The 14,204-nt window shown below is 42.0% G+C and overlaps 1 protein-coding gene across 11 annotated transcripts in view; it reads left to right on the top strand.

Annotated features, from left to right (window-relative positions):
* Nucleotides 1–218: 218 nt before the first annotated feature.
* The window catches only part of PROM1 (prominin 1), a 65,337-nt gene continuing 51,351 nt past the window's right edge, over nt 219–14,204 (top strand). For 3 of the 11 annotated variants that reach the window (XM_061379648.1, XM_061379645.1, XM_061379650.1), the window contains exons 1-3: nt 243–276; nt 5,768–5,854; nt 6,616–7,026. In XM_061379648.1, coding sequence (XP_061235632.1) covers nt 6,807–7,026 — 220 coding nt within the window. In that variant the 5' untranslated portion in view covers nt 243–276; nt 5,768–5,854; nt 6,616–6,806. Of the gene's footprint in view, nt 277–5,767; nt 5,855–6,615; nt 7,027–14,204 lie in introns of those variants that run through there. The other 8 variants (XM_061379649.1, XM_061379651.1, XM_061379652.1 and 5 more) reach the window with 7 other exon arrangements.

Genomic DNA, 14,204 nt, shown 5'->3' with positions numbered 1-14,204 from the left:
CAGCGACACAAAAGCTCCCAACTCCCGCTCGCCAGCGGGTCCCTCCGGGGTTAAGCCCCTCACGCTCCTCCTCTTCCTCCCCCCTCAGCCCCAGCGTGCCGGGGTGGTCCCGCAGCCCCGGTCCGGGGCAGAGCCCGCCCTCCATAATCCATGCGCGGGCGGCAGCAGCAGCACCATCGGCCCGGCGCTCTGAGAAGGCAGGCGGAGCGGGCAGTACCGCGCCCCGCAGTGCCCTCCGCGCCCCGCCGCCTCTGCCTCGCGTTTCCCGCTTGGCCGGTGAGTGCTGCGGGGGGGGGGGGAACGCGAGGAAGCATCCCGGGAGCAGCGCTGCCCCGGTACCGCTCTGCCCGCGGCGGGGCCGGCAGCAGGTGGGGGTGGGGCTCCCCCGTCTTCCCGGCTGCTCCCGCTGCAGGAGGCGGAAGGTCCTGGCTGGGAGAGGAGGGACCCTTCTCCATAGGAGGAGAGCGGGCCCGGAGCTGCTGTGGGAAGCCGGGTGAGGGGGTGAGAGGTGTGGGGAGTGGTGAGTGGTGAGTGACCGTCGAAGGAAGCGGGTGGCCGAGGGAGCGGGGTGTTTGCCGGAAGGGGGTCTCTGTGAGTCCCGGCGGGCTCAGTCGGGGCTGGGAGAACGACCTGTGGGAGCGGGGAGTGGCGGGATGGAAGCGCTGAAGGAGGGAGCCCCGAAAGCGCGGGGTGAGGTGGGGACAGAGGGGCCGGCCGGCGGGTCTGTGCTGAGCGGAGCCGGGGAAGCGGGCTTGCGGGCAGGGGCTCTGCGGGAGGGACGCGTTTGGCTGGGGGGAAGGGTCTGCGGCACGGCGGGGCGGTGTGTGCCGGTCCGCGGGGAGAGAGGGCGGACCCGCCCGCTGACGAGAGCGGGGCGGCAGGCGCTGCGAGGGAAGCGGGTTTGCTCCCCGGGGAGCCGTGTGTGGCGGGTTCGGGTGAGGAGGGCTCGGGTTCGGCTGTGAGTGTTTGCCCGCTGAACAGAGGAAAGGCGGGGAGAGCCCCGGAGATCTCCAGCAGAGAGGAATCTCTCCGTGGGGAGGAGGTGTCCGCTGAGGGCACCTGCCCGGGGCGAGGAGCGGGCAGGCGGGCGGTGGGGCCTGAGCAGCCCGGGAGGGGCAGGGGGACTGGGACATGGTGCTGGCCTCGAAATAGGCTAGTCAGGGACGGAGGAGGCAGGAGGCAAAGCCTCTACTGCTTTGGTTTTGCGGTGCTGCTGTGGATGTGAGCGGGGATGGGGCCCGCCCGCCGCCGCCGCCGGGGGTCCCTGCTCGCTACGGCAGAGCGCTGCGGTGGTGCCGCCCCGGGGGAGTTAATAGAGGTGGTGGTGCTGGTGGCTGCTGCGCCGTGTGTGCCTGGGCACATCGAGACAGCTCACCCCAGATGGTCAGACCTATATCTCGGCAGGGGTGAGCTCTGCGGTGAGCTCGGAACCTCATCCGAGAGCAGGGGAGAAGGGGCAGTTGTGGCAGTCAGCATGGGCTATGTCTCCTTCTGCACGCGTATGCCGGGGAGCAGCTGAAGAAACTATTAAAGGGGTCGGTGTTCCAGCAGGGCATAGTTGCGGTACCGTGTTAGTATGCAGTTTGCAGATCGAGGACTAAGCACAGTGGTAGAGGAAGAGATCTCTACAGTTCTAGTAAATGGAAAGATGACGGAGGAAAGACTTGGTCTCAACTGCCAATGCGAGTATGTGTGGTCTGTTGTTGCAGTATGTTGGTATTGGGACTCGTACTCAGCCCTTATCACTTCACATTAGCAAAAAATCAGGCCTTTTTATGTGTTGGCTTTACTGTGTTTCAGCATTTTGTATGTGGTGCTGAAAAGTGCTCTCATAAGGAATGCTCTATGAATGCTAGGGTAAATGCACCACTTAAAATCAAGTTAAGTATGGTTTTTTTTTGTTGTTGTTCAGCTAGTGAAAACGTGCTTTAAACATCTAAGTACTCGGCTAAAAATCAGACCTGCTGATGCTCTGGGTAAAATATCTCGCTTAGAATTATTACAGATCTCTTTCTGTTGTTTGCAAATGGTTATGACTTGTAAAACAGTGGGATTTTTTTTTTTTTGGTGTTGGTTTCTTTATTTATTTTCAAATTATTAAGTAGCTGCTCAAAGAGAACTGGCTTCTGAATATCCAGCTTTTCCTGACTTGAACATTTACTTGTTTTGAGATGTAGCAAGCACATGAGATGCATACTGAGGCTATCTTGTGAGGATGATCCTGTTTGTTTGGGTTTTGTCAGTGCTGCCACTCTGTTCTGCAGTCCCTTGTGCTTATTATGTTTATTTGCTTCCTACTACTCCTGTGGCAACAGGTTGTAATTGTTGGTAGGCTTGGGACAGACTTTTGTAACAGAAAACTCTGCATTTTTAGCTTGCTTGTGTCTAACTTGGGTGGCTCATCATGTCTCTTGAATGGGAAGGTGGTGGTGTGGGTTTTTTTTAATACCTGCTTGGGAATTTTAGTGTACTGTAACTACCTGTTTGAATGTTTTATTTCATTCTTCTGGTAGTTGCTCTCACTGGAGCAGCCTCAAGGGGGATTATGGAGTTGGGTTCTTAAGATGACTAATTAAAAGATGTAACCAACATAGCCAGATCCTTTGTGTTCTTATGTACAACTTCATCTTCCAGTATTCCATCCCATCATGCTTCATGGCCAGCAGGCTCCCATATTGAGCTTTAACAATCAAGCCTTTGGCTGACTGAATTTCAGTTCACAGGGTTAATCATTGTTGCATCACTGCACTGCAGTGTTGTATTTGCGTGGATTGCAGTGTTAAACAGAAGGAGGCCAGCCCTTTTGAAACAAAGAGCTGGACACCATGCTGTTTCTGAGCTCGGTTGTTTAGAGTTGATGTATCATGGAAGCAGTTCCTGAACTAATGCATTTCTTGCTCTGTCTCCTCTCACCCTCTGAAACTTACAGTGGAGTTCCTGAAGCTTTATTTGATTTGGAAAATATTACAATCTTTTTAATAACTGGGTATATCAGAGATATGATAATAGTGCGGCATATTTGGTAAAAGGCTGATGGTGTTCTCCACAGATAGTGTTTAAAACCCTAGGAATTATGTTCAGTGGCTTGTACATGTGGAGTTATTAGTGACAACCACAGAATAAAAAGCAAAAGCTCTAGTGTTTTAGAGGTGGACACTGGGAAACCACACAGAAAATAAACATTTTAATTATTATGAAGTATTCCAGGTTTGTGTTGTTTTGTGTGTTTTTTGTTTTTGTTTTGTTTTTTTTTTTTAATTGAAGCATACTAATAAAATGGCTATCTTGATGATTAATGTAAGCTCTTCAAAGGTGCATGTGGCTTCTTTTCATTCACTATTTATTTGAACTTGGGGAGAGTTGTGCTGGCAGTTGCTGTAGCTCACTGACTGCAGTGATGCCATGCTGGTTTTGAGGAAATGCGATGACCACATGCTGCAGCTAAGAGCACCATAAACTGCTATGTGTGTCACTTGTGTGTGTCACTTTGCAGTTCTCACAGTTACAAATTTCATGGATAGATTTTTATGTTTTCCTCTTCAGTGTTGTTTGTCTAGCATGTTTAACTACTAACGTGCCCGCACCTAAGTTTCTTTTAGATATCAAGATAAGGATAACTGCTGAGAGCTTTTTATACCTGAGTTATTTTAGGTAGGTTGAATACATATTGAATGCTTGGAGGTAGTAGTGTTTCTGTGAGTTCCTGATCATTATTAATGTAACCTTGAAAATATATTAGGTTTTTATGTAATATAGAGAAGATCTGGTGTCAGCCTGGAGGAGTTGCCTGGTAAGATTACATATAGTGTGTTTCTCGTGATATATTTGCCAACACAGGGAGAGGAAGAAAGTATGGTTGGAATTATGCAGATTCTTTCATTTGAGAGAAACTTGCCGCTCTGTTGAAAAAAAATCTGAATTTTATAAAAGCTTAACTGAAAATTATGTAGAGTTGGAGAATTCAGCTGCTTATGTACCTCCACTTAGCAGGGTATCTTTTTTTATCTGCAGTATAGGTAGTGTCCTTGCACTTTCAGTAATGTCCTTGTCTTAAAACTGCCAACTTTCTGGCTTGGTTAATACATAACTTCACATTTCTAGCAGACATAGTGATTATTTCCCTGTACTGTGAGGAAGTTTTGATGTTGCTTTGTCTGTTTGTACAATTAGATGCAATTTAAATTGTCCTTAACCTAGAATCTAACAGCAACGAAGAAGTGGCATGTGTTTTCTGTTCTAATGCCATCTCCCTAGTATAGCAGAACACACTACAGAGAACATGCCCTGTCTTCTAGCTTTGCCTTAAGACACCAGTTAGGGAGGCCACTTTCCTTTCAATTTCATCTTTCTCAGAGACACCTGATGTTTCCCTGTATTGTGTGCTTTTGTTTCTACTTCCTTAACTCTTGGAAGGCTCAGTCACTGCATGAGCTTTTTTCCTGACTCACTGAAGTGTTACAACTGTACTTGAGAAATCTCTAGAAAGCTTAACTTTACTTAGAAAAGTCTTTAAACCTTTTTCTTTAAGAAAGTCTAGGTGAACTGTAAGTATTGAACTTGCCCAATCTTCACTGTTCTGTCATTAACACAAAATACTTTGGTTTTTTACACATAGTTCTGGTCTTGTGATATTTTGTCCCATAGAGCTTCTGTAGATTTGACAATAAACTGCAGCATAAGTAGTCTTCAGTTTTTTTACCATGTCTGTGTTCAGCCCTGTAGTAATAGGCACATAAAGGAAAAATTCACTGAAAAATATCTTTTAGGCTGAAAAACTATGTCTCAAGAAAAAATGAAAGCTGGAAAAATATTTTGGAGCTTTACTTTTTTTTTTTTTCTCCCCCCCTTCATTATTGTTTAACAAAACATCCTTTTTCAGATAGGAAAATACTCAGTTTGCTATGTTCTAAATTCTTATGTTCCCATGTTGAGCATCATATTACAGAGTGAATACTGACATCACCTTTTTCAATAAGGCTTGGATAATTCTGCTATTTGTAGCATTATTACTGTTCATTCTTCTTGATTTTCATTATCCATGAGGGTGAAAAATAGATCTGAATTTTTCTTCTTCACTCAATTGGACTTCAGGGAAACTAAACTGTGTCTAGTTCTTTGATGTATTCTTGTATTCCTCTGTTCCATGTTTTCGTCATCTTGAACTATCCTTTGAGGGCAGCACAGACTGCTAAACAAGCCTGCAACACGGGTTCTTGTTGGTTTTCAGAAAGGTAGCCTGTGTTTTAACAGAGACTGTAAAGCATGGGAGAGACATCCTACCCTGTTACTGATTTTTTTAGGTCTTTTGTCTTCAGCATCTCTTTGACCTGGAGGCACCTTGGAAGTCAAGGTGGTGGTGTAGGATTGCTCTGACTGACGCTGTGAGGCGTTTGTGTTATTTTGCTGTCATTCTTGTAAGTGAATAGTCTGAAAAATATGGTGGAGATTAAAACATTGATGTTCAGTAGTGCTGCTGAAAAAGGCAACAGAGACACAGCTATGCTAAGCAAAGGCAGTTTGTGCTTGGTGCTCCCCAGTTTGAAGGGGGTGGCTTGTCATGAAAAGCACATTCCCAGGTATTCCCAGCAGCAGCACTCTGGTATATCACTGAAGCCATATCAAAGGTAAGCCAGTCTGATGGGTGAGAAAGTCAGTGTGATCACTTGCATGATCTTCAAGTACATGCAGCTTTCTGAAGTCAGAAAGTGGCAGAAGTTTTCTGTTCCCTTTTACTTAATAGGGTTTTTCTTGACCTGTTTCCTTGGAGGCCACCATGGCCCATGCTGAGGTGAAGAAATCTTGCCTAGCCCCAGGTAGATGGAGATGTGGTCAGTTGTTCTGTTGGAACCCGAGGGTGTGTGTGTATGTTCTGTTTACATTTCTTAGGTGGTGGTTGATTAGACTGCTGTGATTTTGTAGTTTCAGAGCCTTCTTAAATGTGTAAGCATCCAAACTCACCTTAATGACACTCAGCTTTAGCAAGCCGTGGATAAAAATTGTTGAGTTGACTTCTCCAGTTCCTGAGGGGAGAATTGAGATAGCTTGAGTTAATAGAAAGTAATTGTTGTCACCTGTCAGGAAGGTGAGGTTCTTATGTTGTGGTATTAACTTTTCAGTCATAATTTCTTTCCTCAGTCTTAGAGGATGATTAGGAGTAGCTGGCATCTAGAAGGTTTTACTGAAAGGTTGAGATAAAGAAGCTACGGGATATGACTTGTAATAATTGCCATAAACTACAGTAACATCAGGTGGTTGATTAAATGCATTGTGTAACGGTTGTGATATGACATACTGTACTTAGTTGGAAGTGCAATTCAGACATGGTTCCTTTAGTTTTGGTTCCTTTGGAGCTGTCCCAATGCTCTGCTTTGTTTGTATTTGAAAACTCACTGACCTGGAACTATGCATAATTATTTTTTGCCCCTCTTTCAAGTACAGTGTGTGTATTAGACCATATTATTACCAAATCTTGATTTTATTTTTTTCCTTTTCTGTCCAATCTAGCTTGCTTTTGCAACTATCAGTGTGTTCAGTTTTTAGATAATATTCCAGGTTATCTTGCATTTTAATATTTGCTTGCACACACCTTAACAAGCTCTTTCTTCTTTTTGCCAGAGATGGTGCGCTGAGTGATTTCCACAAGAGACTTCTGTACCCCTCTAAAGCAAGAATACGTTGAAGAACCTTGTGTGAGGGCACAGCAGTGTACTCCTGGCTGGAAGGCTAACTTCCAGGTGAATGTATTGAAGATTTCTAGGCTTGGTGGGACAAATATCTCTACCTCCAATTTATGAATACTGCTAGCTATGGCTGTGGAACTCTGTTTGCTGCTGCTACTGTTTTGTGGAACTACCGTTTCAGAGGTACAGCCTATATACAAACCGCCTCCTGGGACTTTGGATTTTGGATTTGTACCAGCCAAGACATATGATACAGGTGCATACCATGAACCTGGGCCAATAGGAATTTTGTTTAAAATAGTACATGCATATCTGTACTTAGTGCAACCAAATTCTTTTCCGCAAGGTAAGCAGATAAATTACTATTTAATTTTTTATTTTTTTTAATTAAATTGATGCTTTCATCGTGTTCTAGATACCAAGACCATAATCTGGAAGTAAATTATATGAAGGGCTTTCTTAGTAGCATGTTACATCTTGGAAATGTGTACAGTTCTGTATAAAATAACATTTTTCTGCTAAGCATAGTGGGGGGAAGGTTGTTAATGAAATTTCTTCAACATTTGATTTTCATAGACCTTTGCTTACATATCTCAAAGCTGTCACTGATGCATTTGGGGCCATTTTTTTCCTTTAACTGACTTTTTTTTATGTTTGCTCAGAAGCATGAGATAGGAGTAAAGCATGAACTTCTTTGTGTTTAATATTAAATCCGTAAGAGACGACTCTTAGATTTTTATATTATGATAAATGATCAGGTGGTTATAAAATGGTGTAATATAGGTTAGGAAATGGAAACTTAGCAACTTGAAATAAATTTCATTTGCTTCCATATCTGGGCACCCACAGTGAGGTTTTATATAAGGACAGTTCCTTTACACAGCTGTGCATAATTTCTTATTCCTTTGTAAGTGGTCAAGACTTGAAACTACATCTGTTTTATTGAGACTTTCTATTTTCCACTCCTTCCCTACTAAGTTGTCCCTTTTTCAAATGAAAAGTTAAGATACAGAAATGTGCGCTTATTGAGGTTGCATTGATTAAAAAGTGCTTTTGGGATTTCTCTGTGGATATGAAAGTTAAGTTGTATGCAGTTAACTTTCCAACATGCTTTTTGTTTCATTTAGCTCTTAAAAGAAAATGCTAATGTGTTTGTATAATACTGCGATTTAAAATTATATTAAGGTGACACTTTGATAAAATCTAAGAAGGGCTTTGGTTTGTTACTGTTTCCTTTTGTTTAGCTACAAGAGTATACAATAAGTGTTTATATTATTTTGTAGTGTGTATTTCAATTTGTATATTAAGTCCTTGAGTAATTTAAAGTCTTAAATCCTTTGGTCATGTACCGGTATACCTGTGAATTATTAGTTGCTTGTTTTTTTGACATTTCTTCAATAGCTGTAGAAGAGTGATCTCAAATGAACTTGAATGAATGAATTCTATTCAGACAAGTGCCCAGTGTCCCAGGCGTTGAGGGGAGCAAAATCCTGGCCTGTTTCCTGCAGGATTACACAAGGTGTAATGAGGGCAATTGCATGAAGCTGACAGTAATGTCACCTTTTGGAGGAACTGTTTCCAGATACCTCTACTTTTGTGGCCTTTTTTCCATTAAATATATAAACAAACATACATACATTTAGATGAACATACTGCATAAGTATGTAGATGAAGATGATTGCTTCTCTGTAAGACCTGGTATGTTAGGATTGTCATCTGCATTCAACTCTTAGGAGCAGGCCTTCATTCTGCCTGAATCCCTGCTGCAGTATTTTATTCTTTCAGGTTTGTGGAAACTTGATTTCAAAGAGATATTTGGTGTGTCTTTATATTAACAGGAATTTGGTCTGTAACCTTGCACATCAAATTTAATATTATGTGTCCTAAGCATGTAAATAGTACTTGAGTATCAAGTTTATCATCACGATTATAGTACTGTGGAACCTCCTGTAGTAAATTCTGCATCAAGTAGGTGCTGTGAAATCCAGCCTTAATGAGAAAAGGACACATCCAGAAGTGTTCAAAGTCTGTTTTTTGCTTGTTAGCATTTCTTATCTCTCCTTCCTTCCTGGCAGATACTTTTTGCCAAATTGGTTACTTTTTAGAAGTTTGTCTTTCATTATTTGCATTGGGTGAAGTCCTTTTCCCATGGCCCTGCTTTCCTCACTGCAAAATACGGATCTGATGGATTGTGTTGGTTTGAGTCATACCATTTAATTGGTTAATCCCCATAATCTCTTTTGCCATATGCTGTTCTATTTTCACATAAAGTATATTAATGATGTAGCTACATATTGAAAATGGTGGGTTGTTTTCTGGGTTTTTTTTGTTTTTTTCTTGTACTGCCAAGTTGGCATGGAGTTAATTCTGCTTCAAGGGTGAAAACAAATGTAATCACAAATGTGCACAGAAAGCAAACCTTTTGATGTTTCTAGCTCAGAACTTTGTCATTATGATTAAGCTGGTGCTTCAGAAGAGTTAGCTCCAGATTGATGCCCCAGTGTATTGCATATAACCATAACAGACGAGAAGTGCGATTTGTGTGCAGGACTTGATATCAGTCACTTAGACATCTAATCTTAGTAGTCTTTTATTTTCTTTCATAATATTTGGAAGTACAGGATGTTTGGTTTTCCAGTCTACTCTTAGTTGGGAGGAAAGAAGTGTCAGGGGTGTCTAACTGCATGTAGATATTCCTGCCTTTCCAAATCGTCCTTATGCTTACAGTAGCACTCTGATGGAGCAGAATATATACAATATAACATTCATACCCCTTCAGTCCCATGTATGCCTTTTAGGAAGACAGCTAGTATGAGCTTTCTATTATTATGATAAATCGGTATATGAAGTATGTCAGAGTCTTTGGGAGACATTGTTCTTAAAGTATTTGCATGCTGCTAAGCCTTACTGTTTATCTAAAAATTCTTATATGCTACTTAAAAGTTGAAAGGGAGCATTTAATTTAAAGGAAAAAAAATTCAAATATTTTCTAAGGCTTGCTTTGAGTTCAATATGAGTAAAAATTTTCCATGCCATCCAGTTAATCTAAGTTTAGATTTAATAGATAAGATGTTAATGAGATTAAATACAGTGCTCATGTAAAGCACAGTAACAGAACCAGGGCGAGGAAGTTTTTTTACATTGCTGAATCTTTCAGACGAACACCGTGCTCTTTGGATATGGCAAGAAACTATTCTAAAAAAGTGTGCTAAGGTATCTGATAATGATGCTTCAGTGAGCATAAGTAGATTCTCGTTTCAGCTCCACCAGTCAAATACTTTTGACTTTACTGGTGTAAATGGGAAAGAATTTACTCCCAAGCGTGAACTGTTATGCAGGGAAGCAGCCTTCACTTAGAGTAATGATACACTGGAGTGCAAAAGACTGTGTTTGGTCACTGGTTTGCTACCCGAGGCTCAGTAGGTCACTTTAATCTTACTGTGCCTTGGTTTCTGCATCTGTAAAATGGAAATGATGGTTCTACAACTCCTTTTGTTGAGGACTGCGTAGTACAGTGCATCGTTATTCTTTCCTGTTAATAGCACCACTTAGAATAAATAGATAGTAATAAGAAAATTATTAGTTGCTTCCATCTGTCAGCTAAGAGGACATCTAGCAAAGCAAATTGTCAGTTTTTCACTTAGAATGTGTCATAAACTGAAGCATTTTTTTATTAATAAAGTGAAGTCAGTTCATGGCTGTGACATGGTGCATGTCACCTCTTGTGTCGGAGACCTTCAGACGTGAATGTGGTGTAGACAGGGCATGGTCAGTATGCTTCCCTGCCTGCTGTGAATATCTTATCATGGTTTTGTCTTTGTTCCCGTGGAAACCAGTTGGTAGTTGCAGTAAGACAATATTAATCTCAAATTCCACTTGCCAGCAGGATGTGCATGGCAAATCTTCAGCTTTCCAGCTTGTGCCTTGTAATGAGAATGTTAAGAGTTTACAAAGCAAAAAAGCTGGGGTTAAAGGTCCTGCTCCTGTTTTTAGGTGAAGTAAGACAAAGACTATAGGCCTGTTTACTGTACACTGCTGTAGCTGAACATAGTGCGGAACAACTGTGCCACTTAGGTTGAGTTATAACTGCTTTTTTCCAGCTTCTGGTTTTTATTCTGGAGAAATCTGTTTCCTTTGTAGTGGGAATAAAACTTTAACGTAAAAATCGACTGTTGAATGCAGGTACTTCCTGGGCAGAATATAAGATGAAGAGTTACATATACTGTTGGCCTGTGGGGAACAAGAACAGGCTATTTTTCACACCTGGACTAACACTCCTTCTGTTTGTGGAGCCTCACTTGTTGAAGAGTTTGAGCATAAGACTGAGGATCAGAACTTGACTATTTTAATGCAGAATCCTATCTCTGACCATTTTGTTTGTCTTTCTCCTCACCTGGCCAGCCTTTAAAGTAGCTGCACATTGTGGAGTTCAGCAAGTTTATCCTGTGTTCACTATCTCTGTAATTAATACCTGAAATGTATTCAGCAATTAAAACATTTTTACCGTAAAAAATAATCACTTTATGTGAGAATAAACTGTATCTGTAGCTGGTGTAGCTGTAATAGAAAATGCATATGTAAAGCCCTGTTTATGAGCTCCTAGAATATTGATTTTTAATATATTAGCTGTGTTGGATGTGAGGTTCTAAAGCAAATAATCAAAATGCTTTATCACTCACTCAGTAAATCAGATTTTATTTTTTTTTTAATTAATGTAAAACTAATTTGTTTCCTTTTTGTAACTATTTAGTTCTTGGCTGCCTGATTTCTACTTTAGTTTTGCTTCCTATTAATAATAAATCCTCCACAGCTTCCCTACATAAAAAAGTGCATGTGTCTGGATGTTGCAGCATTGGAGCTAAACTCAGCTATGGATAGTTGGTAATGCCCTTTGTCTTTAAACTTGAGACTTTCCCAGGAACTTTGGACATAACCACACTAGCATGGGGTGAAACAACTGTGCTCGGGCTCTGACTTGGGCTCTGACTTGGGCTCTGACTTGGGCTCTGACACTGCAGTCCAGTCCCCAAAGCAATTATGACCTTTTGTAAAAACATAAATTACAATGACCTTTCTCTTGTGTGCAGTTTTGGTGTGAAACAGCACTGATGTGACAAACTGCTTGTGTTTGACAGCTGCCCCCCTGTGCTTAGGCATTGGTTTTCTTAAAGCTTCCATCCTGGTGCGGGGTTGGGAGCACAGATGTAGTAGCTGGTGCAGGAACTGAGAAGGGAAGAGGAGCAAGACCTGCCCTTCAGTAAGTTAGCTGTTAGACTGGCTAAGCTGTATTGTGAAATGACAATTTTGGTGAGCTATAGAGTCAGTGCCTTTACCACATATAATCGTTAGGGTTGGAAAGGACCTTAAGATCGTCTAGTTCCAACCCCCCTGCCATGGGTAGGGACACCTCATACTAGACCATGTTGCCCAAGTCTCTGTTCAGCCTGGCCTTGAACACTGCCAGGGATGGAGCATTTACCACTTCTTTGGGCAGCCTCCTCCAGTGCCTCACCACCTTCACAGTAAAGAACTTCTTCCTTGTATCTAACCTGAATTTCCCCTGTTTAAGTTTGTACCCATTACCCCTTGCCCTGTCTCTAAAATCCCTGAGGAAGATACTCTCTGTAACTGTTTTCCCCTTTTTTTTATAGTGGTGTAGCTAGAGCTGTGGCATAAATGTACAGTAGTAGCTAAAGCATGTACAACAAAATACAGATTTCAGTGTCAAGAGTTGTATGTAGCAAGTAGTGGTGGTGTCATTTGGGTAGAACTGGGATAAGAAGGGGAACTTAAAGTGCTCCTATATTTGGTAATATGGTGTTTCTTTCATTGAAAGACATTTCTTGTATCTAATGTTGTAAATACTGGGGAAGATGGAGCAGCAGAAAGATACAAGATAAATCAGCCTCTTTTCTATGCCCACTCATATACATTTAAGGAAATAGTGTTTACAAAAAATCACTGCTCATTTCGTGCTGGGAAGTTAAGAGATGCTCTACTTGATGGCATACCCATGTAAACAAGGAACATGCTGAGAATGTTTCTGAAGCAGTTTTAAGGTCTGATTTTTTTTTTTTTTTTTCTTAGTTGTCAGAAGAATGATGCCTCTTTCCCTTAACTCCTCCAAACCGCACACTATCTAACAGATTGTGTGTCAAAGGGGTTTTTTGTGGACAGGGAAGAGACAGAGGTTTTGGGGAGGGGAGGTTTATGCGCATTATCTACTGGAGAGTGCTGGAAAACTACAGTTGCAGTCATTGACACTTCTTGATGTCTTCCTGCTCACTCATTTGGATTATGTAAACAAGGAATCTCTTTTGCAGTCAAGTATGATGTGGAAAATATGTAAGTAATTTTTTAATCAGTGCAGTATAGCTGGTCATTTGAAAGTCTTGCACTGTACACACATCTGGAATCCTTTCTCTACAGTACCCACAGTGCTTGCTCTAATCTGGTTTAATATTGCCTGCCAGCTGTGCCTATGAGAAAAAACATGCCTTGACAGCACTTAGAAAATGACAGTCCAGCTTTGCAATTTCAACACTATTAGTTCAGAAGGGAGAAACTAATGAAAATCAACATCAAGCAGAGTTTCAGGGAATTGGGTTACTTTCTGTAGGGAGGGTGTTCAGAAGTGGCTTTACCACAGATGGCTGTGGTAATGGACTGGGTGGTGCCTCAAGCAGTAGTGCTTTTTGGAGGCTAGCTTGTACTAGTAAATAAAATGGTCCTACAGTTGTGTAGTATTGAGACCCAGCTCATATTTCTCAAACCTAACCTGCCTTCCACCCCTTCCAGTCCTCTCAGTCTGTTTGGAACGTTTCCTGGCAATCAGGTTGGGCATTTTCTGGGTGAGGTACTGAGGAAACCTGCAGTAGTTACAGCATGGCAGTGCCAGGCCAGTGCTTGAAGCTGTCCCAGCCCTGTTCTGTTTGTGGACATTACTGAGAGACACAAGGTCTCAGACACAAAGAGCTGATCAGTAGCATTTCCTGCCTTCTTGTGCAGGGGATGAGTTCTGGGCACAGCTAAACCCAGGGGTGCTGCCTACAAGGAACGGAAGGGAGGGAGGTACACAGTAATATTTTGACAGAAGGTGTCCTTGTTGTTCCTTTATTATTCTAGATAAAGAAGCTTTGTTTATAGGGTTTGTATTTTTAAAGAAAAAAGCAAAGGCACCATGTCCTAAAAATCTGTGTATCTAGATAATTGGTACTACTGTGTGGTGTGTGTACTGGAGGTAGGAGTGGTAATGTTGGATATGTTGAATGTGGTGTGGTGTCTGTGTGCCAGCAATTACAGCAAAACACTGAGTTAAGTTCTGTGTGCATTCATTTTTCTTTTCTAAAAGATTGCCCATCCCATTTAGCACCTTGGGCATTAACCCTTGGTCAAAGCCTAAGTTTTGTCTTTTGGATGCTGGTGAGTCAGATTATAACCATGTGAAGAAGACAGTTCTTTGTGTCTCTCCCTCTGTTACCAGGAAATCTAAACCATTGAAAGCATGAAAGCTTATTTGAGACT

Source organism: Neopsephotus bourkii, unplaced genomic scaffold, assembly GCF_033783945.1.
Source record: "Neopsephotus bourkii isolate Nb327-2 ecotype Australia unplaced genomic scaffold, CSIRO-AGI_Nbou_v1 NB_1780, whole genome shotgun sequence".
Taxonomy (NCBI): Eukaryota; Metazoa; Chordata; class Aves; order Psittaciformes; family Psittacidae; genus Neopsephotus; species Neopsephotus bourkii.
This window is presented reverse-complemented; position numbering and strand designations above follow the sequence as displayed.